At 40.5% G+C, this 26,644-nt stretch overlaps 2 protein-coding genes across 3 annotated transcripts in view; one reads left to right on the plus strand and one right to left on the minus strand.

The window, feature by feature from the left end:
* MVB12A (multivesicular body subunit 12A) overlaps positions 1-3,142 on the plus strand; it is a 31,800-nt gene extending 28,658 nt beyond the window's left edge. Inside the window, exon 10 of the mRNA XM_075607083.1 lies at positions 1-3,142. This exon is cut by the window's left edge and continues 45 nt beyond it. Coding sequence (XP_075463198.1) covers positions 1-18 — 18 coding nt within the window. The 3' untranslated portion in view covers positions 19-3,142.
* Positions 3,143-15,295: 12,153 nt separating this feature from the next.
* LOC142498744 (single-stranded DNA cytosine deaminase-like) lies at positions 15,296-21,854 on the minus strand. 2 transcript variants are annotated; one of them, XM_075607084.1, is made up of 3 exons: positions 21,405-21,854; positions 20,286-20,738; positions 15,296-17,468 (listed from the first exon to the last, which is right to left on the minus strand). In XM_075607084.1, the coding sequence occupies exons 2-3, from the start codon at positions 20,734-20,736 to the stop codon at positions 17,341-17,343; spliced, it is 579 nt and encodes a 192-aa protein (XP_075463199.1). In that variant the 5' UTR covers positions 20,737-20,738; positions 21,405-21,854; the 3' UTR covers positions 15,296-17,340. The 2 variants fall into 2 exon arrangements, with proteins under 2 accessions (XP_075463199.1, XP_075463201.1); XM_075607086.1 differs by lacking the exon at positions 21,405-21,854 and adding an exon at positions 21,292-21,395.
* Between the last annotated feature and the right edge of the window lie 4,790 nt (positions 21,855-26,644).

Consider the following 26,644-nt stretch of genomic DNA (forward strand, 5'->3'; position numbering starts at 1 on the left):
CCCCCAGGAGTATGTTAGATGAAGAACACGCTCCAAATCCTGATCATCGGAAGACACCTTGTGGAACGTTCACAGGACTGCAAACCAAAAGCTTGGCCGAGGTTGTGACCTTTGTCAGCCCCCTAATCATGTAAGAATGAGAGGAGGAGAGTCCGTCTCCCGTTGAGATCATGTTTAATCCTCCTGAAGAGCCATAAATGCCGTCTCTCCTAGAAAACCAGCAAAAAGGTGATGACGTTGACTGAATGTCACAAGGCCCACTCATGTGCCAGATATCTGTGACATTCAGTTGACACCAAAAGGGTATTGTAAAGGTTAAAGAATTAGTACCACGTAGGACCAAAGTGACCTAATGATTGTGAAATGTTTACTGGGTTAGTCAATCCCATGTAGGACCAAAGTACCCTAATGACCAGTGTTCGACAAACCTATACATTTGCACGCCCCGGGCGAGTGGATTTAACATCGTGGCGAGCTCCTATTGGCCAAGCATCACACGTTTGGTACTAGGTGGCGAGTAGATTTTTTTGTTGGGCGAGTAGATTTTTTTGGTGATTTGTCGACCACTGCTAATGACAATATGTTTAATGGGTTAGAGATCCAGTGTCATATAGGGCAAGTGACTTAATAAGAGTGATATTTTAAAGGGTTTTACAAGAAGGACAAGTGTAGCTATTTGTTATTTATTTTGAAAGTGTGAACATGTTCTTAGTTTTTATTTACATGGGACTAAGGCCCATATTTACTAAGCAGTGCTATTCCACAAGACGCATGCTGGCACATTTAAGTTAACTGGCAGTAAAATAACTTCTGGTGTCTAGTCATCGTCAATTTTCTTGTCTCCTCCCCAACGATAACATAATGAAATTGATACAAACCCCCACCTTGAAAAGGGGTCAATTAGGATGGTCAGAATAAAGCCGCGTGGTAAAGTCCAGTCTACGCTGCAGCGTACTTTTACATTTACCACATCATCGTTATCAGGTTACTTTGGTCTTACGTGGGACTTTTACCCTTTAAGGACCAATATTAGGGATGATGGAGTGACGGTGTGTAAAGGCACAGAGTTTGGTTTAAATCCTGGTGTCAGCTGCTTGTGACCTTGGGCATGTCACTTTATCTCCCTGTGCCTCAGGCACCAAAAATAGATTGTAAGCTCTATGGGGCAGGGACTAGTGCCTGCAAACGTGCTATGTACAGCGCTGCGTGCACTGTCAGCGCTATACAAGAAAAAAACAATATTAAGACTGTAATCTCTTAGGGGTTAGTGGTGCCTTTATTCTAGCTTGTAACATTTTATAAATGTATGTAGAACTGTATATTTTGAACTCTGTATCGATTTTGGATCATTTGTCATTAAGGATAATTTTAAGTAATACTTGGTTTATATATGAACACTAATTGAAATTCAACCTGAGTTTTTCTAGTTTGGTTAAAAAAAAAATGTATTAGGTGCCACCTTCTGACTGTGCCTTGTAATAAATAATGTATCTTTTAAATGCAGGATTACTCTACATAGATCTATATCTAATTATGGAGATCTCCATACCATATCTTAAATTTTCCAATGTTAAGAATAAAAAATGTTAACGCTTTTATTAAAGTATGTTGGTTTTGAAGTTTAGGTAAAGAGTATCAAAAATGACATAATCGAACTCTCCTACTTTCATATGTATTTTTCTATGTGATCTCTTTCGGCTAACGTCATTAAATTAACCCCAATCCTACTAATCATAATCTTTAAAAGGTCTGCCTAATTCTTTTATTGCATTTATCTTGGTTCTTTGCATTTTCTGGTGTCTATATAAATTACTTTCCAAGATCTACTCCTGTATACTGCTGGATTTTCATATGATTATTATAGGAGATTTCAATGTAAAGCTCGGTGGCTATATAGATAGAGATATAGTGATATCTATATCCATAAAGAGGTTTCCATATATCTATAAAGGCTGGGGTTCACTAATCTCCGATTAGAGGCAACGGAGCTCTATTCTTTGTTAACTGGCATTGACTTGAATAGCAGTTGACATGGGATTGAGCTACAACGCCCCTAGTGACTATTCCTCTATCTCTCGACTCTCTGGCACTACTGGAAGAATTTACTGGTGTATGTAAGGGTGCTATAACTGGAGAATCAACGGATCTCCAATAAAACCTGAAAAGGCACCCTCCGTTGTACATTTTGGGCACCATTGGGATCTTTATTAAGAATAAAGCTATACATAATCCTGAAGTGACTACATGAAAAAATTGTGTGGGCCGAGCATGCGCATTTCAAGTGAAACTTCTTTGTCTTTTGTCACAGAAAATGTATTTGTGTTGGTGATGTTTTACATTAAAAATCTAAATAAAATTTCATAGACAAAATGCAATTTTTTTTTTAAACTTAGAACGCGCGTGCTCGGCACACGCCCTGTATTAGCTATTTGCACTTATTGTGAATTTCTCGTGTGTGGGTGTGACTGTGTGTGTGACACTGTGTGGGTTGGGGGTGGGTGGTCTCTGCTCTGTTTCCTCTTCTCTGGTACTGCTGCTGCCCAAGGTCGACGCGCTGACGTGCTCCAGATGCCTCTGCGCATGCGTGACGGAGACCGGCCGGAGTATTCTTCTGCGCATTCTCAAAGGCCCGCATGCGCTTCATTGTGGCAGAGGCCGCATCTGCGCATGTGCGGCATGCATGCGCAAAGGCCCGAGGACCCTGCTGTGCACATGCGCTTGTGCACCGAGCCGATGGCTACTGCGCATGTGCGCCGAGTTGACGACTACTGCGCATGTGTGCGGCGGCTGCGCATGTGCTTCACGCCGACGGCTACTTTGCATGCAACAGACTTTTGGGCAACAGACTTTTGCTCACACTGACGGCCTCTTTTGCCCACCCCACATCACGTCACTTCCATGACCTTACTTCCGTCTCCAACAGAGGTAATTCACGCCAGCCGTCAAAGAAGTTTCACTTAGATTGTAAGCTCTTCGGAGCAGGGACTCCTCTTCCTTTATGTTACTTTTGTCTGAAGCACTTATTCCCATGATCTGTTGTTTGTATTACTTGTTATTTATCTGACTGTCACGTGTATTACTGCTGTGAAGCGCTTTGTACATTAATGGCGCTATATAAATAAAGACATACACTTCAAAAAAATGTTGTAGCAAGAGCCAATTGGCAAGCGCCTACTCAATTTGAAGCCCGACTGCTGCGAGGAGTATTGGTCAGCACCCAAAGGAGAGATCTCACTGTAAATAGTATGTACTGTAGTATAAGGATCCCCTTTTTATTGTTTAATAGTTAGGGAAAGTGTCCCAGTTAGGCAGTGGTCTTATGAACGGCTTCTTGCTTCTCTCTGCACTTCTTTAGTGACAGCCTATGCCCAGATGGGGCTCCGCAGAGCACAGCCCAGCGTGATGGTTGGATCAGCCCCATCGGAGGGTCCATAGCTGTCCCTTCTGCAGATTGTCCCAAGGTGCCATGCAGTGCCTGTGAGAGGGACACTGATCCCCGACAGAGATTAGCACAAGGCCTGACGGGCCTTAAAGAGATAACGCTCTACCGAAGCTGAACAGAAGAGGGTTTCGTTAGATAAGAAAAGGGGATCAAGTCTCGGCACCTCCTTAGCGTGCCAAGATGGGGGATGCTAGGGAAGACCGGGTTTAGACCATAAATAGTCACAATATTCATACCAAGATGCATGTGAATGTTCATGTACCAATAAAGCTGCTGTTTAAATTAATAACGTTCCTGACGTCCATCATTACTACCTCATCGCCAGCCGTACAAATCCAGCACCCTGACAAGGTAACCAACTCTTGAGTAAGCCAAAATAAGAACCATTGATATATACTGCCAAGAAGCCGAGCAGTTGCATACTAATTGCAACATTGTGTAACCCTCCCTGCCCAGGTCCTAGGGCGTTTACATCGGATAGTCTCTGTATTTGGCTTACTCTGTGTATTACCTTTTCAGGGAGCTGGCTCCATGCAGCTGGGTGGTGATGAAAGTATGGGCAACAGGAACTTTGGTTGTTGTGAACATAATTGCTTTTATTGTAATCCAGGTGCATTACTGCATTCCTGGAGAGGCACAGTCTTAGAACATTTGAAGTAGTTGCTTAGGTATACAAAATAGCTTATTCATTATGGTACATACACTCCGAGTTTCTTCTGGGTCCCTGTTTTGGCTACCCTTTTACATCTTTGGATCTTCAGTATATCTTGCTCAGATCATCCGTTTGGTAGTGCTTCAGTGCTGAGATGGCAGAGGTAGTCCCTCTCTAGTGGACCCCACTATAATTTCCTGGGATGCTCACCAAGGGAGGATGTACTGCACCGACACACTTTATTCGAGCAAATACCCAGTATGTACCTGGCAGATACCTGGAATGCGCCGCTCCTCACCTCTGACAAGCCCCGTTGCGTTTGCCTTCCCAACCTGGGTTCATGCCTGGCTGACGGGCGGCTGATCTGTTAAATGATAATGATTAGGATTTAATAGGCTGCAATGCTTCGCGTGTCTACCAGATGGCATAAATTCATGAATTGTAATGCAGTATATATATATATACTGTGCAGTATTGCAGCCAGCGGGAATAAAATGCTTCAATCCCTGCCTGGAAAATACCTCAATGCACTCGGGCAGAAAACAGTCACAAACCTCAATACACCCGGGTATACCCGAATTCGTGGGACTAGCCGAGCTCGAATAAAGTGTGTCGCCAGTGTAGAGGGCTAAAAGTTGCTATTCTTCCAAGAGTCCCAAGGCTACCAGTTGAGGTAACTCCTTAGGGACACAGGCCTCCCTGCTGGGAGCCTGTATTTCTGTTCCACATAGTTTAAGGGAGCCTGACTATAAGGGCACTTCCCCATCTGAGGAAATAAGAACAGGGTCACCTACCCTGTCTTCATTATTTACAGTGCTATATGCATTGTGAGACCCCTCTGCTTCTCTCCTCCAGGGATCTCTAGAAATGGTGTAACCAGGACCATGCCTGATTACTTCGCATCATACTCTCAGATGGGGCAGTACTCAGAGTTAATTCCTAAAGTCCCTTTTAACCCCTTTATATCCATATGATAAACCCAGAGGAGGGTTACAATTATTAGTGACGTTGCATGGCCCCAGCCATGCTACATTCTGGAGACTTCCATAACGGGGTATATAAATGAGCACATGCATCAAAACAAATTACAGGGATGTGGAGTCCAGATGTCAAGAAGGTGTGTTTTGATGAATGGAAGAGCAGTCGAGATAAAGGGCAGTCCAGTCGTCATGCAGAGAAGTCTAGTCCAAATAAAGGCGAGTCCAAGATAAAGTGGGATGACATTTTTAACACAAGGTGACAACGACCATTGGCCAGAACTTTATTTGTAGAGTATAATCCACATGATTATTACCAGAGAACTGGGGTGGGAATTTCCTGACCCACGTTGATGAACATTGAAATGGAACCAATATAACATGGCTATCATATCGAAATGTTTGGGATTTATTGTGGCTGGAAAACAGTAAGATAATTGAGTCTTTTACTGACGTATGTGCTTTTTCATGTGCATTACTTACGTTTTCTTAAGTCCTCTACCATTCTGTAGTTTTAATAAAAATCTTAGCTCTAAAATACTCTCCTTGTATGTTTCTCGTTTTAGGGAATAAGGCCAGCTACAGATCTACCTGAAAGGCCACTCCTTTTTAGTTTTTTTTTATCATGGAGAAAAAAGTGAGACATATATATATATATATATATATATATATATATATATATAACTCTGCTGTATACACTTGCTGTGTATGGGATTGACAATACGACTGGATTCAACAGTGATAGCCTTATTATTCCCTTTAAATGGAATATTTTTAGCCATACAGTTTTCTTTACATTTTAGCAGTTTTCTTAACAGAATCTTTTATTTTATTTGTAATAAATCGTGTTAAAGAAATAAAATGGAAGCCTTTGTGTTATCTTCATACAGATGAAGACACGCTTCGAACCGAGACAAGGTAAATCAATGCGGTTGTCCAATACACCACTACACTGATGTAACCTCCCTAGTGAGCCGAGCAGGGAGGGTTACATTTGGCGCCCAACATGGGGCTGGGGAATTATGAGAGAAGGGTTTTTTTTTGTGTGGTTTGCCCATTTTGGAGTTTTTGGAGTGAAGAGTTTTGTCTTATATGGACTGTTATTCAATGTGTGTTTTGTCAAAATGGAAGATTAAAATGTTAGATAGAAAGCATGGATGTTTCCACCCAAACAAAATGTCACCCCTGCAAGGAAGGTGTGGAGGTGCGACGTGAGACATTTTATAGGGCAAAATGGTGACAAGTAACGGCCATGCATTGATGAACTGTGTAACCAAAATGGCGCTCCTTTGAAAACAGGACACTGAATACATGCTATTAGCCATTACAGAGTCCAAGGAGGTAAAAGGTGGTGTAATAATTTTCCAGTTCAGAAAATAAAGAGTTACATTGTCCCTAACAAAGTTGATGCGCAGACTGAGCAACCAGTTTATAATGTGCAATGCTGTGAGTAACCAGCAAAGTAAAGAACGTTAATGCGTGGACTATGAGTAACCAGTGTGCCAGTTGCTCACAGCACTGCATATTACAAAGTAATAGTAAACTTTGAGAAACGAGGGCTGTGAATTTCTATGCGATGTGCCCTGATATGAGGTAAAATTGAGTGGCACCAGTGTGGTGAGCTAAACATTCCCCACTTCTGGAAACTTGCCCAATATCAGAAAGAATGAACTTCCCACCAAAATAAATATGTTTGCTAAGATGCACATAAAGGGTACAATCTGTGCAGAATGGCGGGAATATATAACTCTGCCCCTTGGCCTCCCCAATGACTATCCATTACAGGAGAGATTAATTGGATTTGTTTGGGGAGGGACCAATGACTTGAGCCCCACTCCACGTGTGGCATAACAGAAAGGACTAAGGCCTCGTTCAGGGTGCTGGCTTCGGAGGGGGGGCGTGCTTACGTGCGGGCGGACGTTGGATACAAATTTTTTCAACTGAATAGCAGTTGTCAGGGTAGCAGCTGCCCTGTCGCCGAAGTACAGAGTTGACGCTGGCTACAGTTTCAATAAACAACCCAAGTCGTTTTTTGAAGCTGCAGCAGCGTCACTGGTACTTCAGAAGCCAATGAAATCATTCTTGAAAATGATTTCAACATAGCAACACCGATCCCTAAGCTGCCGTCTGTCACCCCGCCTCCTGAAAGCTTGAAAAGGTCTGCTGGGGATGATCTACACACATCGCCCATCAGACTGACGCTCGCACACACGAACGCACGCCCTCCAACTCCTGTCTCTGGCACCCTGAACTCATCCTAAAACCGCACCCAAGCACGTGAGCTGGTAGAGACAGTTGCAGAGACATCTCCAGTACTGAGATACTAGTATTGAGGAGGTGGATAACGGAACAAGATGTCTGTGACCAAACTCCATGACCTCCTCTACAGCGGTACAGCATTACCAAATTCCTAATGGGGTCTTGATTGCATATAATCTCTTCCCATGCGGGATACAGTCTGTCAGTGATGGCTGTGGGAGACTTTGGGAGAGACCTGGGGGTGAGCTAAGCCTAACTGCTCAGTGCCCAGGGTGTGGGACTCCATACTTGAGGCCACCGGGAACAGTACAATCGAGTTCAGGCCAAATTTCTACTATCTTTCCGGGGGCAGCAGAGGAGATGGCCGTCTCCACCCCGGGGGAACCTATCACTCCCCCTGGGACTGCAGTGGGGAATGATGTCCTGGATCAAAAGTTGGAAGAAAAGTCTGGGACGACACTGAGTTTCCCCCAGGACCCTAGGGAGGACACTACAGTAGCACTGTCTGAAGACACGCTGCTTACAGTGGATTTGTGTCTGAGGGGCTCGTTGGATGATGTGATCATCAAAGAGATCCTTGAGGATTCGTCTCATCCTTTTCCAAAGCACACCTGCTGTAACTGAACAACAGAGACAGCAATGTATTCCTGTCACTGGAAATCCTCTCCTTGACATCCCTCTGTCCATACTACTGAGGGAAACCTTGGAAAGATATGCTGCACACTGGAGGGGACCACCACATAGATTTGCATGATTGATTTTACAGCATCATGTGCCTTTAAGTTTTATGCCGACTGGGACAGAAATTTGAACTTTTGAGGGCTCGCATGGGAAGGATGAGAAACCGAACAACTGTAAGAGTGCTATTTTAAATGCTCTTAGGCAACGGTACAAATATACCCCCACAAAATTGAAGAACCTCAAAGGCGCAATGAATTGACTGTTACCGCATCAGAGGACTGTGGGTTGGAGTAATTATTAACTCATTGAAAATGATATCATGAAATATGAAAGCAATCTTTCTTTTATTATTCGGGGGTGGTGACTTTTATGAAAAATTAGAGTAGTTTGGGTGGGCAGCTTAGTAAATAATAATGTTGGTTTCATACAATGCTGTATTTATGCCATTACAGTACATTCATCCATGTTCTCTGGTTCAACACCTTCATGCAAACATATCCAGTGGCACAGAACATTACTATTGTATCATTAAAGTATGATCTGCCTTTTTTGTATTTCTCAGCATTGTGGATTCTACGCAGATGTGCAATAATTCAATGGAACACATATGCATTACATTGAATAGGCATAGAGCACACATGCACAGCCTTTTTAATTAATGCATCTATTTGTTCATTATCATATAGGTGGAACTTCACAAGAGTCAGTCAGGGCCAGTTGGTGAAAGATGTGTTTGTTTTTTTTGTTAACGTTATTATATTTGTATTATATCGCTTTGCTAAGCGATAATGGGGAAAGAGAGGGTTGCAGACCTGTCTGAGACATCCATTTCTCGTTCCTGATGTTTAAGCCATCTATTCTGAGCAGCTGCGATCCTCTATTTTTCCAGGGATTTCTCCCTTTAAAACTCTATTCAACAGTAGTTGTTCCAATCACTTCTATTCCCACAAAATAGTTTAGAGCACACTATCTGTTTTTCACTGTATGAGACATGTAAATGTATCCAAAAGTGGTATTTTTATTTACTGGATAAATAGCAAAAAGAACATAGATCTCTGTATGCTGCACTCTCACATACACTAAGTTTGTGATGGTAAGCTTATTCACATTTAACCTTTATTAGGTATATTTTAAAATATAGTGTTTTTAATAAAACAAAAACAAATGGGTGATAATAATATATACAGTGAATAGCACAAATAAAAATGTGATTTAACCGAGGGTAGTAATGAAATTGTGATTTCGCTTTATACTGTATACACGTAAGTATTATGTACATATAGCTGTCTGGGCTTTTTTGGACCCAGGCTGCTATCCCTGAAATAGCCTAAGGTAAAGTTTAGATTTATAGATGGAGCAGTGATGATAATATACTGTTCTAGGTTAGGATCAGTATTGAATATATATAAATGTTCTATGTTAGGATCAGTATAGAATATATATATATATATATATATATATATATATATATATATATATATATATCACATACATACAGAATACCGCATGCACGCCTAACGTGAGAAAATGATTACCGCAAGCTGTGAAATGTATAATAATAATAATAATAGACAGCGGTGTTCCTGGAATAATAATAACATACAACCAACACAAAGAATACCAAAATGGAGCACACAGGTATACCAAAGTAATATAAAATAACAATTTATTAATGGACTTGATAAAAACAGGGGAGAAAGTTCAAAATAAAGGGGGACACTACAGATCTCAAATCACCACAAGCAGACACAAAGGTGTGTAACAAGAGTACTAACCTAATGCATTATGTAAGGTAATGAAGGTAAGGTAATGAACACTATCAATGCATGATATGAAGTAGCTCTCCGTGTACAAATAGCATCCTGCCTATAAGCCTCAATAGGATAAGGGCAATGTAACTACAGAGAATAGCTACAAAGTAAACATGCATACACACAAACCAAGCAGTCACAATATGTAAAAGTAGCTGCACAAAGATATTAAGAGCTGGTACTACAATTGAAAGCCAGCTAAAATAATCACATAGTGGCTGTGGTGAAGAAAAAAATATGTTGTGTACGCAAGTGGTTGAGGATCTATCCAATGGAAATGAATAGTCCAAAAATAACCAGTGTCCCGCAATACATCACCAAAAGGAGTCCACAAATGCTGATGCAAAGTCCCTGAAATGTGTTGAGGGAGTTCTTGTAGGGGGACCCCTTTCTCCTCACCACTGCAGGTGATTCTCCAGGAAGCGCAAAGATATGTGAAGGTAAAAGAATATATTGATAGTGCAATATTGTATGTGATACTTATGAATATGTATATTATTTAGAGCGCCACTATTTGATAAGTTTCCTTTTCACATCCTCACCACTGCAGCAAGGGATTTCCCAGAATCCCTTGCTGCAGTATGCTATGTGATAATGATAAATGGCAGGGTTGCGGACCTGTCTAAGACATGTGAATGTGCTCACAAGTGATATTCTTTATTGGCTATATGCTAACGGTGGAGGTTTTTTGTTGCCTTTTTCACCCACCATAACTTAATGTGTGTGTGTGTGTATATATAATACACTATTTGCGTATTTACTTCTGCTACCCAAAATTACACAGTATACTAGCCGAGAGAGGTCAGATGGTGTATGTATGCCAAAAACTTTACCTAACACAGAGGTACTGTAACGTAACACTGTTAAAAATATATATTACCTGGTATACTAGAATAGAATTGATAGTGCTATATGATTTCTCCATGCTAATTAAGCACTTTATCTAACACCGGTCTAATAGAACAATGGTAAACCTACTGGAGATTATAGTCTGTTATACTAGCATACAGTACAGAAGATCGTGCTCTGTGTATGCCAAACTGGAAATAGGCAAGTCTAGTACATTTCTAGCAGAGTAAATATAGTTAAAGTTCAAGGAAACCTTACATTCTTGAAATATCCTCTATGAATCACAGAGAGAGGTGGTGAACAGGTCACCACTTAGTTTGAGGACTATATTAAAATTTAAGATACCAGGGACCTGACATCAATTTGCAAGAATAATGAATAGATATGTGTAACCGTTGTGATTAGACAAATCAAATTATGCCAAACATTTCATGATTAAGAGGTGCAAAACACAGATATCTGTTTCTCCTGTGAAAATAGATGTTAGGCTGTCAAATAAAATACTATAGATGCAGGTGTGCATGTTAAGTACAGCTCAACCCAATTATAACGCGATCCGTTACAACGCAAATTTGCTTATAACGCAATGCAAGCGTGGCTCCCAATTTTCGTATTTATGACTACTTTACAACACGATTATTGGTATCTTAAATACTTTATTGTACAATGCATACAATTGTACATTATTTCTAACTCGATCCGCTTATAACGCGATGTGATTCTTTGGACCCCAAGCACAGCGTTATAAGGGAGTTGAGCTGTACATAGACGTAACAGTAAAGATGACGTGTGTAAGTATTATAGCAACTAAGTTATGAAGCCTTTTACATATTGTCAACTTTTTAACCGTCACCAGGAAAGGTTTTTTGTCTTTTAAATTGTAAAAATGTCAACCCAGTTGCTGATTGACAATCTTTTGGCCACCCTAAAAAGGGAGGGGTTCTATGTGTGTTTCATGCTGAAGGTTTGGGCATAAAAGTTGACATATGTGAATAGAAAATTAGATTTCAACTAAGAGAGTATCCATGCTGGTGCACGTCAAATCCCAATTCCCACTCAAGACCCTTTGGGAAAAGATCTGATCAATGTTAGACGATAACATAAGTTAGATTCTAGATTTTCTGTAACCTAAGCACTGTATATATATGTTCTATTAAAGTGAAACTTTAATAAACAATGCTTTGGGCTCTGAATGAACTGTTGGCACACTTTTTAGAGAGTAAAGTACATTTTCAGACACATTTTGCTACAACCGAATTTTGTGCATTGTTTTTCTTTAGGAAATATTGACCGGAGACCCTGGCAAATACATCTTTTTTGCGTTTATCTTTGGTGGTGGCAGCAGTTAGATTGCAACCCATTTGGGGTAAATATTAACTCATTTAAAGTACCTTGTGGAGGCAAAAGGTGAGTTGGCTAGCGTAGCCGTGTGTATTAACTCTGATGGCATAAATAAGTGATGTGCTCACAAGTGTGCTGTTCAGGACAGATCATATATTGGGATGGTTTGAGGGGAAATAGTATTCATTTGAGGGACATTTGCGGAAGGTGAAAAGTGGGTCAGCTAAATAGCTATGTGTTAACCCATGTCCCATATACAGGCTATGAGCTTACAGGTGTGCTGTATGTGACAGGTGTATATATGAAAGATGAAATAACACTAGAATAGAACTGTCCTGAGAAAATACAGGAAATTATGTTTTGTTTCGGTTTCATTTTTGGATCGGCGGTGTGATCCATGGTCCGGGACAACCAAGAAAGTAACTGTTCAGGGAATACAGGTAATGCCCTTTTTTATGGATTGTTATATTTTAGGTCCTCCAACATGATTCGGATGTGTGTACAGAATATGTGTGGATATGTTTGCTAAACGGTATATTGTGCATCTGGTTTGATGTAAACCCAAACAGTAAGAAAAAACCTGTTGAAGATTCTTTAGTGTTTGATGTTGAATACACTCTTATTTTTAATCTTAGTCAAGGCTCAAGTACAAATGCAACTGTGTGCTATAATGCACAAGTAGTATAGTATATAAAGGCAAGTCCATATACTGTAACGTATTCCTACTCAGTAAAACAGCATTATGCTGATAGTATACAAGAGCTTGTTCAGCATGCTGAAAAGCCAGTTAGATAAAGGGGGGACACCTTACATGGGAGAGAAGGTCAGATATAGTAAATTGGTACTCCACCGTTGGGAAAACAAGGAGTGCAGCGTGTCAAAGTATTATGTATAAACGTGTGTGTGTGTGTATAAATATACAATATATACTGTATATATATATATATAGTATCCATTGTAACTAATGCAATGATTGACATTAACAATGAACTACTGTACCAGTAGGGGTGTATTGCGTGATATCATGTTGATTCTATTTTATGAATTGCAAAAGTCACTTCTATTTACAGCGCACTTACAAAGTGTGTGGGTTTCTGAAAGAAGGGTTGGGATCATATTAGGACAGGGTTAGTCCATATGACACAAGAAGGAAATATTTTACATTGCAACACCTGCAGTGCACACCCTTAGATATAGTATCTCGCATCAGACACCTCCTTCATCATTTGTCACAAGCATGATCCTACCACTAGGTGAAGTCATTGTCATTAATAACATGTGGTAGATGGTATTGATTCACTTTCTCACCAAAAGCCCAAAAATTGTATTAGGGACCACTCTAAGCTGCTTTCATGGAATAGAGGCCCTCCTTCAGGATTCTCCACAGTTCACTTAGATAGCGGCATTCTGGAGGTTAAGTAGGACAGTCCCTTTCTTTAAGAGCTTAGAAACAATAATTCCTCAGTATTGCGATCATTTAGGAGTTTAGATCTTGGCATACAGTAGTTCCAATAAGGTAAACAAACGGGATAGGCGGGTGGGGAGGGAGGAAAAGGGCTCTCGCTATTGTCTAATTGGAGATAAGGGGCAAGAAGAGGCGTAAATGAACATGGGAAACAAACCGTTGCAAGAGCAAGGGAAGAGCTCCTTTTAAATAGCACTCAAATCAGAATGAAGTGGAATTATGATGTGATTAAAACAACTTTTATCACAAAGTTTATATTACATTAATGGGCCAAATAACTATTATCCAGGACCCATAAAATAAAAAAACATGTCTTTGTCTTCTTCTACAGTACTTGTACTCCATTGCGTCAGTTGTGGGGCTTCTTTACCTTCTCCGGGTCTTCTGTGGTCTTCTGCTGCCATGCCCCGGACTTCTTCTTAGAGGGGAGGTCCTCCCTCCACGCCGCCTGGCTCTAAAATGAGACGACATAGGCTTTTATAGGCCTATGACATCACATTTTCGTCATATGGTTCCCACGGCCCTGATTGGGCCGTGAAAACCATGGGATTAAAAAAAAATTAATAAAAAATTGATGACGTCATTTAAAGGCAATGACGCAGCCAATCAGAATGGCTGTGCTTCAATTGCTTTTAAGATGACGTCATCAAAAGAAAGAAGGCCACCCTTACATGGTACAGTACTTGAGCCAATCAGAAATGGGTTTTACATTTGTCAGTAGCTGACAAAAAAAATTGCATTTTGTTTCTTTAGGTCCCAGCTTTGATCCTAACCTGTTTTTTAAAAAAAAAAAAATCTTATTCGTTGTTCTTTTGGTTAATAAGTGGTTTGTTACTTTTGGATACATCAGTGTTTGATTATAATCTCTAACAGGAAGCACTTTGAATGGTTCACACCATGGCAAGTGTCTTCCCTTCCCCCCTCCCTACAACACCCCTTCCCCCCTTTCCCCCCCTTTTTCCCTGGGGGCTGTGTTGCATGTATGTATGTCTGTCTGTTTGCCCCGTATGTCTGTATTTGTAAGTACCTATATGTGGTTGATTTTTACCAACTGGAGGTTGTTCCCATGTTACAACTGTATGCCATGTCTGTAAACCATGTACGTTCTTAATAAAATTTAAGTTGAAAAAAAAAAAATTAAGTTTTAAACTAGCCATGATGTGCACCATAAAAAGTGCTTCCCGTTAGACATTGGCTGGTAATTCCAGCTTTTTCTCTATTTTTGAAAAAATATATATAATGTTATCTAAAAATGCATCAAAAATAAGTAAAACGACAGTATGTCTGTGATAACCAGTCCCCTACCTTTGCTAAATGTATACATACTGTATACTTAGTAACATATCAGAACACTAAGTGAATATACTTATTTTTTACCAAATCATAATAGTTTGACTTTGCAAGTAAATGATTATAAGAAAAGTCTGTATGCCACAAAACACTATCCCTGGTAGTAGCCGGATACAAACAATACTTGATACTATGAAAAAAGTTTCAGGCACACAATAGTACTACAGTATATCAAAAACAGATCATTTTTACTGTATAAAAACAAAAAAATACATTTTTTGTGTGTGATGTATTCCATACAAATGATCTGTTTTTGATATAGTGCTGTGGTGTGCCTGGAACTTTTTTCATAGTATCTATACTTATATTTTAAAAAATGTGTCTGTGTACAGAATCAGTTAATACATGTCCCAAGGTGTGTTTAATAATACTTTATTTGTATCAGTGTGTGCATGAACTAGTGAGTTTATGTATATTAAAGTGTGGTCCTCAGTGTGCATGATAGGAAAAAGATGGGCACCAAAGAACTTTTATAAAACAAACAGGTGCTTTATTTGACATCCGTCTATAACATTCCACAGGTATCTACAAACATTGCACGTGATAGAAAACATGTGGGAAACCCCAATACTTCATCCTCTGGTAGCTCTCATCGATAGCTCTCACCCTACACTGGGGAGGTACTTAGTTTGAGGGCCTTTTATAAATAATATTGTGGATTGTGTACAAACAAACACAGACATATAGGCCTGTCAGCAGCACCTTCGCTTTACCTGCTGTCAATTTCAAGTGGACGCACGCTGGTACCCCAGGACAGGTGGTAGCTGACCTCCAGAAAGCACAAGAATATGTGAGTCTTTCCTTTCTCATCATTGATGTACATAATTGTCTGCACACTGGAGTGTTTAATCTTCACCGCAGTACAAAGTGGGATTGTTCCAGTTAGTACATCTGGTATTGAAGACTAGTGCTTATTATTTGGTTACTGGAAGGGTACACCATTGCAGATTTCATCTACTTCTATGCTATTTTAGCAAGATTTGCCATGTGTTTTTCTGAGCATCGCACAAGTGTTTTCTCTATCTGAATACAAGCTGCAGTATCGGCAACTCCATGAAGACAGTAGCGGTCAGGTCTGCGGTAGAGGCAACCTTATGAGACCCGGACAAGTGATATCCCTTTCCCACAACTTAGGGTTTAGGGTCTCCGTTCTTCTAACAGGTGCTATCTTAAACGGCACGTTCCTAGCTGAAAACAAAAACCGGTGACATGATACATTTTAATACACATGACTATACTATACTATAAAACTACTTCTAGACTATACTATACTATAAAACTACTTCTAGACCAAAGGGTAGTTAACCCATTAAGACATTAACCCTTTTACTGAACTAGTAGTCCCAAAAGAGGGGGCTACATATATTAAGAACATTGAAATATTTCTACCAAATTAACAACTGTGACATATCGGTGAGTATATAGTATTCTAGTTGCAAATAATTCTATGATTCAACATTTTTAGAATAAATAAGTTATAGTGTGCAGTAGATACCAAAAAATGGATTAGCGGGAATCAAAAAGTGATATTTCCATGTAGTAAGCTATGTTTGGAACATTAGAGTTTAACTTTGATTATATACATGCAATGAGTGTTTCTACATCATGTTTCAATTAAACAATACTTTTAAGGTCAAAAATTCATATATAAAATATAATATACTGTAATGTACTTCACATTAAAAAAAACGAGTTGTTTTTGCCAAGTTTCTAACCAGTGGCCTGCTGTATGTGAGATAAACATGACAACCACTATCCTACAGAAGCTGTTGTATTAAAATCAATATAGTACTACTTCTAGCAGATGGAGTCTGCATTACTAAGTAGGACAGTTCATTTCCAGACAACCCCCTGATTCACATAATGTACTGTAACTAAAATAAAGTATGAACAGATACAAATAGTCATTGCATAGTGCTACAGTACATGTTCATTTTTTTTTAGGAGTAATAAAGAAAACTTATGAGCACATTCACGTTTCAGACAGGTCCCCAAACCTGCTTTACCCTATGATCAAACAGCATAAAGTGCTTCTATTGTAGCATGGGATTCTGGATAATGACATGCAAATAAGCACTCATAGGAACTTTTTCTGTAAGCTCCGTTAGCGCTGTACCATGCGATCTGCACGGAAAGTCCCATTGAATTGAATGGGGCTTTCCGTACAGATCGCACGGAACAGCGCTAACGGAGCTTACAGAATCAGCCCCATAGTGCGTGATTATTTGCATTAAAAAGTCCCCAGAGTCCCCAGGTATAGTGGAAACATGGCATACTGCGTAATTATGGGGAAAGGCAGGTTTGAGTATCTTTCTAAGATGTTAATACTGTATGCACATAAATATTTTTTCATTACTGTACATTATATGGTGGACAGTTTTGTCACCTTTTTACTCACCATACATTGTTTGTATATCTGGTTTTCTAGGGTTAAAACATTGCACATTGCAACCATAGACATGAATTAATTAAGATTCAAAGTTAAGATATGAATACTGTAAATGCTGCTAGTGTTAGAGGTCATCACGAAGAGCTGATGTTAGCCAGTGAAAACTCTGTGTATAATTATTCCACAGATAACACCACCAAGTAAAATCTTCTCCATTGTTTTCAACAAATGTTTTCCAGCAGTATTGAAAATCTAAAAGAGAAATAAAGTGTGTTAGAAAATGTTCTCAAACTTCACAGGTTATGTAATGAAGCATGTGTTGAAGAAGGTACTTGCATTCAAAGTGTTTATTTTAAACCTCTGCCTGAGTTGTGTGTTGTTGCAGTCCCCTGGATCAATAAGCTGCCTATGTTTTAACCTGATTAATCAGATAACTTCCTAAATCAATTGTCTGTCTATGTTTTATTATGATCAATACTCTACCTATCTTTTATCCTGATCAATCAGATCACTCCCTGAATCAATATGCTGCCTATGTTTTATCCTGATCAATTAGCTCTCGCCCTGGACCAATACTACTTTTTAACTTGTTTTTCAACATACTGTCTGCATGGGTAGTAAATTCCCCATGATCACTGCCCTTACTGCAAAATAACAATTGTCCCTTTCACTCGTGTTTTGGTTTTACAGTAGTTCTAAAATATTGTAAGTTCTGATTTTGCCAAAGCTCAATTTGTTTGGTTTTGGATTCTTACCACATTATAGAAAAATAGAATAAAAAATAAAAATAAGCAGAAAAATGCTTAAGTGGCATAATGAAGCATTGCATATGTTAACAATAAGTATAAAATCATATAAATAATTAGGAAATAAAAATAATATAACTGAAAAATGTAAAATAATTTATTTTAAAAGATATTGCGAGAAACACCTAGAGATGGGCGCTTGGCCTCGTGCTCTGGTTTTAATTCTAAAAATCTTACAGGTAGTCAGCATGGCACTTAAAAAAAATAAAAAAATATATATATATGTATATATATATATATATATATATATGTAACAAAGACTAAACAAAAATTAAGTATCGCTAAAGAGGATGTGAAATAACCCTAATAAATGATAAATTATAATAACATTTAAAATATTAAAATAAATTAAAATTACCACAATTTTACCTAATAATATCTACAAACCATAACGTGATAGTGAAAAAAAAAGGAAAATCCAAATTGAATGTTCCACTCAAACAAAAAATCCAGAGAGAAATATAGTCCCAATAGAAGATCCAGGGAGCGTATTTGCAGCTTTAAGGGGAGTGTATAGTCAACCACTTTTGAAATCTATGAACAAAAAACAAACAAAAGCGCAAGCTCCATAGCACGTAACTGAGTAAAAAATAAGGTACATTTATTTAAAAAATCAGCAACCCATAAGAATGTGCACTTACAGGATTTTAAATAGAACCAATCGTGGGAGAGAAATCTCTATTGTGGTCATCTGCGGTGGTAGGTTGAGTCCCAGGTTTGCAGAGTGGATGTAAACAGCCCAGGTTCACCATGAACTCCTATCCCGAATTGGCAGCAAGATATAATGGCATCCAATGCCTGCACGTCCTTTGCTCCCACATACAATGGTTGCTAACACTTGAAATTACCGCCAGCCGGAGCGCAGGGAAGCCAGGGACTCCAAATACACACATGCCATTATATCTTGCTGCCAATTCGGGATAGGAGTTCATGGTGAACCTGGGCTGTTTACATCCACTCTGCAAACCTGGGACTCAACCTACCACCGCAGATGACCACAATAGAGATTTCTCTCCCACGAATGGTTCTATTTAAAATCCTGTAAGTGCACATTCTTATGGGTTGCTGATTTTTTAAATAAATGTACCTTCTTTTTTACTCAGTTACGTGCTATGGAGCTTGCACTTTTATTTGTTTTTTGTTCATATATATATATGTGCAGCCAGAGGTAAAACGAATTACCTAAGCTATCGATCATTTGTTCTACCATAATTGGCAGCTACAATGTATTCTTACTGTATGTTACTAAGGTATGTTGTAAGCTCTTTGGAGCTGGGACTCATTTTCCTAAATGTGATTTTTTTGTCTGAAGCATTAATTCCCATGATCTGTTATTTGTATGATTTGTTATTTATATGATTGTCATGTGTCTATTACTACTGTGACACACTACTGTATGTACATTAATGTAGTAGTAGTAAATAAAGACATACATACATAAATACAGGTAACATTATCTATTGTTACAGTTTGCAGCTCACACTGCTCGGAATATTGGCAACAAATGATCACAAACTGGAAAGTGTTCAAAGATTTTGCACTGCTGGGAGGTGGGCTAAAACATGCTATAGAAATCAAGGGATGCTCAGTATGTTCAAACTCATTGAAAATGGCATTGAGTTGACTAAAAAACAATGTAGTAAGTATTATCTAATACTATAGAACTGATGTATTTAAAAAACACACACAAAGGATATTGCATGCTCTTTTAATTGTTTGGTTTGGGATTTTTTATTTGGATTTAATATGAAAGGTTCTAATATCACACAAAGTTTTGCCCATCTATACTCTTAAAAAAAAAACACATTTCCCTGGGTTACTGGCAAAATCAGAGTGGTGTACACATCAACCACCAGGGATCGAAATCATCGAGATTAGGTGTTCTGGCCTCCACAAATGTTACTTGAAAAAGTACTGACACATATTAGTGAGTTAAGGGGCGCTGATACTAAATATAAGTGAAACTGACTCCAAATAAATGAAACTCATAGAAAATCAGTGAGAGGTGACAAGTCTGTTACAGGAGGTCCCTGTGTGTCGCTGCCTATTAAGTTTGTGTGACACAAGAGGCCCCTGCTTATGAGGTGTGTGTTAAAAAAGCCTTTAATCTGTGTCATTCTATGGGGGGGTGGGGAGGGCGATTATAGAAACCTTGCAGGATGTACTGAAATTGACCCAGTTCTTTAATTCACCGCCTTGCTGAGATGTGTGTGTTTATAGTAAATAATACAGTTCTCATTCAAGTTATGTGAACAATATTTACCTGACGGAGTCATCACACCTAGTTTCACTCCTCTCCGGTGGAGCTGTTTGATCTTCAGTGGGGATGAGGTCTGTGTGGTCCGGTAAGAGGGCTGTGTTGTCTGGTAGGAGGTCTGTGTGGTCCTAAACGGCGGTTTTATGATATAGACCTTCGCGAATTTGATTTCCAGTTTGAGATGAGGGTTGTTAGGAAGGAAGGTGTTAAGCAGGATATCCATGCAGTTGTCACAGGGAGTCCAGGAGATGTACCAGATCACAGTGCAGTTTCTCCATTCGTCTAGGAACCGCTCACTAATGAAGACCACTTCAGCGTGGCTGTCCCCAGTGTTGGTGAGGTGACCAGATGTAACCAGGTTGTCCTGTTGATACACCTCGTAGCAGAGATGGGTGGCGGGGGGATAAGTAGGGGAGCCATAATGGGAGCGGAACATGCGGGGACACATGGGGATCATTTCTGAAAAACAAGAAAGAGGAATATTAGGAGGAGACAAAACATGCCGGGATGCATGGGAATCATCTCTGTGAAAACAAAAACAGGAAAATCAAGGGAGGCAAAGGAAAACAGACAGGGAGACTCATGGCTATCTAGATGTATCTTCTATACCATATCTGTCTGTCTATATCTGTATGAACGACAGAATTGTTTGTACCAAACAATTCTTTAACAAGAAATTGGAATTTTAAATCTAAGTTAAAGAGGAAAAAAAACCCAGTGATACTCAAGGTTTGCAAATAAAATTACAATAGTGGTACTCCATTCTTCTCAGTTCCATCACACGTTACAGTCTGTCCCCCAGCAATCTGTATAAGCTCCTATGCTCCCTATCTAGCCCTTTGACCTGCTATAAAGACCAACAGATTAAACCTACAGGTAGTCCTCATTATCCAACGTTTCACTTTACAACGAATGGCATATCCAACGCTTTGCAATGCAACCCCGAGGGATGTTTTTCGACGCCGGAATGCGTTATCCAACGCTCACCGCCACTGATTAACATGTGACTCACTTTACAGCGAATTCCAATGGATAACCGAGGACTGTCTGTATAATATGCAGTTGGAAGGGAGCCTGAGGACTTTCCCCCGATCTCCCCTCACGTCTCCTCTCCAAAGCTCATACCTGGTATGTGTGAATATGATGCTGTCCGTAGCTCTCTTTGTCCTGGGTGTATTTGTTTCCTTTGCAAGTTTTGCTAAAAGAGTTTCGTTTTATAGAAGCCAAAGTCTGATGTCATCAACCTTTTCTCAACAATTTGCATAAGTACTGTATCTTAAATTAGACACTATGGGCAGGGTAGCTGGCTGAAAGGTTATATCAGGAAGTTTCAACCCCTGTCTGCTACACAGCGGCCAGACTGGATTTAAATAGTAGTTGCACTATGTCAGATTTTTGGCAAAACCTACCTTTAATATTTAAAAAAAAAAAACTATGTATGAAACTGCAGTAGTATTAATTAGGCAACAATTGCAAGGAAATTCCCATTGAAGTAATAAATCATCCTTTTACTGAAACCGTGTACAATCCCTCCAGTGATCGGCCAGTGTTCTTGTAATCTCAATCCAAATTCACACAAGTTTCCGTTTAACAAGAAAAACAGGAAAGAGATGAAGTGAATGGGACCGAGGAAATGAAACTGAAAGTGGCTGCAGAGCTCAATTCTGAGACCATATTATTTATATTCTGTGTTGTGTATCAGTGTAACCCTGTTTCCGTGTTGTGTAACGGTGTGTGGTAATTCTCTTTGTAGCTCTATACACAGAGACAATTGAGCCTCTGTGTGTATATTAGTAGTATTGCAGAACGTGTTCACTTTTGTAACATTCTGACAATCAATGTACTGTACATACATCAGTAATGTTTGCGCAACAGAGTATGTCTGTTACAGTAAGTAGTATTTGTGCATATGTATCAGGGTGTGCATACACCAGTATATATGTGCATGTGTACAATTGTATAAAAGTGTGTAAGCAGGTGTATATGTACAGTATTACTGTATAAACCAGTGTGTGTTTGCAACATTGCATGTATTTATTAAATACACTATGGTGTGTTTGTAAAATTGTATGTGTGTATGCATGTGTATATGTATTATTCTATACACTTGGGCAGTGGTTTCTAGACTTTACAGTATGTAATGGTGCCCCCTTTCTTAGGAACACATTCATTGTGCCCCCCATTTCTCTTCATAAAATAATCTAGGCAAATATCTCAATTGTAATAAGAATTTTCATTCAAATGTGTTATATTTTTTTTTAGAACTTCAATTTTATTAGGTGGTTCAGTACAGACATGATAACACAACCTGGCTTTATTATATCCACCCGTTTCCTCTATCAACTTCAGGGGCTTAACATACAGGACATACCTGACATACCGGGGAACGAGACCACAGGGTAACAGGGGAAGGAGGGGGGGGGGAGAGAAAAGGGGGGGGATGAGTGAGGGGCGATCTAGTTGATGGATGGGGGACAGCCGCATCGCCGTCCCATCTTCCTGGCAGATGTTTGGTTCTTACTGGGTTGGGGAATTTATAGCTTATCAACTCGGGGTTTCCCGGGGTCTCTGAGTTCTTGCCTGCCTCTCTCTATTACTGTCGCTATGTGGTCGTGGATCCGTTTGGTTACCGGAGAACGCATTTCTGACTATCATTGCAAGATTGTGATACTATCATCCCCCGGGATGTCTGTCTGGGCCAACCTGGGCGACCAAACTTTTAGAAACTTTCCGCCGGTGTCGTTAACTAGACTTGTCAACTGTTCCATCCGGTAGACGAACCAAATTCTATTCCTGATTTTGGGTATAATTGGTATATCTGGTTGCTTCCACAATGCTGCGATCTCGCATCTGGGGGCGGTTGCAAAGAGTGTGATCAATTTATGTGTTGCGTTCGAGAACCCCCCGTGTCCGCCTGCCCAATAAGAACAGCTATGGATCCATTGGGACCTCCACGCCTAACAATCTTTGCAGCCAATCTCTAATCTCCGCCCAAATCGGAGCCACCTTCGTGCAAGACCACAGCATGTGGCGCAAGTGATCTTTCCCCGCACTGCTTAGGGCAGAGCAGTGAATAGCCTTTGACAAATTTCGATAGTTTAGTTGGGGTGTAGTACCAGCGCATCAGGACTTTGTATGTGTTCTCCTTTAACGTGGTGCAGATAGAGCTTTTGGTTGCTGCCTGCAGGATCCTGTCCCAGTCCTCGTCCTCTAAAGCCTCCCCTAAATCTGCTTCCCACTGTCTTATGTAGCTAAATCTGGGTGCGTCCTCCGTCTCTGGGCAGACCACTTCCCTGTACATCCTAGAGGTTAGTCCCCTCGTATCCGTATCTCTTGAACACATCAACTCGAAATTTGTTCTGCGGGGCCGAATCGGGGCATTGTTATAGAATGCCCTGATCTGGAGGTATCTGAAGAATTCAGTGTTAGGAATATTTTTTTCCTCTTTGATATGATCAAAAGTTTTGAAGAGTTTTCTGCCCTCCAGATCCTTTAGTCTGAAATACCCTGATTGAATCCATTTTGAGAAGTTAGAGCTGTCCATGCCTGGAGCAAAGTCTGGATTGTCCCAAATGGGCGTCATCAAGGAGTTTGGTAGCCTCCCATACTTTTAAGGAATTTGCAGTGGCCTGCAGCGGTGTCCGCATTCTGGACTGGCTTTTTCTGGGTATCCATATTAGATTATGCAGCTCTATAGGTGCACAACATACCTTTTGCAGTGCCACTCATCTCCGAAGATTCGGGTCTGTGTGCCACTGTACAATTTGGCCCAATTGAGCTGCTTCGTAATAGGCGAGCAAGCAAGGCACCCCCAACCCTCCTCTTGAGGTCGGCCTCCTTAAGATGTCTTTTTTTATTCTTGGGCCCTTCGCGTTCCAGATAAACTTCGTTATCATAGACTGTAACGAGAGGATCTCATCTTTCAGCAGGGGAATCGGGAGGGCCTGGAAAAGGTACAGCACCCTCGGAAGGAGATTCATTTTCACACTGTGAATTCTCCCAATCCAGGAGATGCCACACTCCGCCCATCTCCTGAGATCCTCTCTTAGAGTCTTGAACAGCTTGGGATAGTTTGCTTTATATAGTGCTTTGTAATCTTTTGTGAGATATACCCCTAGGTATTTGATCATACAGGGTTGCCACTTAAAGTTAAAGTTTAGTCCAATTAATTTTTCTACTGGTTTTGATAAATTTATGTTGAGGGCTTCCGACTTGGCCTGGTTAATTTTGAACCCTGAAATTTGATTAAATCTTCCTAGAATTGAGAAAACATTGGGCAGGGAGGTAAGTGGATTGGATACTGTCAGGATCACATCATCCGCGTACAGCGCCACCTTGTGTGTCTGTGCTTCTATTGAGATTCCCGATATGTTTGGGCATCGTCTCACATGTGCCGCCAAGGATTCTATACACAGGGTGAACAGCAAGGGGGACAGCGGGCATCCTTGTCTTGTGCCACTCCGGATTTGAAATTGTTCCGATGGGAACCCCTGATGTCGCACCCTTGCTGATGGCCCTTCGTACAGTGCCATAATGGCTCCCAAGAGACGTCCCTCAAAGCCAAATGTCTCCAGCGTCTTCCTCAGATAAGGCCAATCGATCCGATCAAAGGCTTTTTCCGCATCCAGACTCAATACCATTGACGGAATGTTTTGTTTTTGTGCCGGATCAATCAAATCGATTACTCGTCTGGTATTGTCTGCTGCTTGCCTTCCTCCGATAAACCCTACCTGATCTGGATGAACCAACCTGGGGAGGACAGTACCCACTCAATTTGCTGTAAGCTTGGAGAATTTTTTATGTCCGTATTGATTAAAGAAATGGTCTGGTAGCTCTTGCAGTCTGCCGGGTGCTTCCCAGGTTTATGGATCAGGGAGATAGACACCTAGAGCATCTGAGCTGGGAACGAGGCCCCTTCTAAGACCGAATTAAAGAGTTTTAGCATGTGCGGGGCTAGTATTGTCAAATATTTTTTATAATATAAATTTGAGAAGCCATCAGGGCCGGGCGCCTTGGCTGGTTTCAGCGACTTTAGCACTTCCGTTAACTCTTCTAAAGAGAAGTCGTTCTGTTGCCCCATTTAAGAATTCCCGCAGAATGTTCCTCGTTTTCTGATTGTGGATGCCCTTTCCTCCATCGTACAGCGCCTCGTAGTAGGTTTTAAATTCCTCCACAATCCTTTTAGGATTAGAGGTAAGCTCTCCCCCCTGCGTGCGAATTGCTTGAATGTGGTAATTTGGAACTTTATTTCTAAGTCTAGTGGCCAAGAGTGTGTCCGACCTGTTCGCCTTCTCGAAAAACCTTCGTTTGGTCCAACTCCACTCCTTCTCAGCCTGGGAGGCTTGTCGTAAGTTTAACTGACGTTTGATGTCTAACATTTCATTCAGGGCAGAGTCGCGTTTGGAAATTTTATGAGTTACCGTGAGAGATGCCAATTTCTCTTGCAGCTCTTTCGTCTGGCGCTCCTGTTCTCTTTTGCGTCTAGCAGCTAGCAACATAAGAGACCCCCTGAGGGTAGCATTATGGGCCTCCCACAACGTGGCTTGTGACGTCACACTACCCTCGTTCTCAGTAAAATACCCCCTTATCCTTGCTCCGACCTCTCTCGCAATTGTCGGAGCAATTGTGGGAGACCACTGGAAACAGTCTATTAGACACAAGGAAGTAGTCTATCTGACTGTAACGGTTATGGGGGTGGGAGAAGAAAGTGTAGTCCTTAGTTTTGGGATGTTGCTCTCTCCATATATCTACTAATTAGCAGTCTCTTAGTCCCTGGGTAATAGTTAGTACGTCCTGCCTGAGGGGGAGGTTAGATGCTGTGCAACGGTCAAGGCTAGGGTTTAGCGTCGTGTTTAAGTCCCCTGCTATAATCATGTTTCCTATCGCTTCCTTATGCAACTTACGGAAAAACCGGGAAAAAAATTCTACCGACGGTGCACAAATTGACGCCAATGTGATGGGCTGACCCTGAATGGACCCAACAAGAATAAGGAATCGTCCTTCCCCATCTGCCACTTTCTTATCAACCTTAAACGATATTCTGTTGTGGATTGCTATGGCTACCCCTCTCTTCTTTTCGGACGCCGAAGCTAAGTGAACTGTTTTAAAATCTTTATCTAGGAATTTTGGGAAATTAACCTTGGAGAAGTGGTTCTCTTGAAGAAAGATAATATCGACTTTGTGACGTTTGTAATCTTTAAGGGCCAACTTACATTTAGTTGGGCTATTAAAGCCTTTAATATTGTGGGAAATGCACCTGATCTCAGAGTTCATCACGCTTTATTCTTGACCTGCCTCTGTCATTGTGTTTCGTTGCTGCTCTGCCCCTTATAGGCGGTGCGCTGATCTCTATTCCATCTTCTCCA

The sequence above is a fragment of the Ascaphus truei genome, chromosome 7 (assembly GCF_040206685.1).
Source record: "Ascaphus truei isolate aAscTru1 chromosome 7, aAscTru1.hap1, whole genome shotgun sequence".
Classification (NCBI taxonomy): Eukaryota; Metazoa; Chordata; class Amphibia; order Anura; family Ascaphidae; genus Ascaphus; species Ascaphus truei.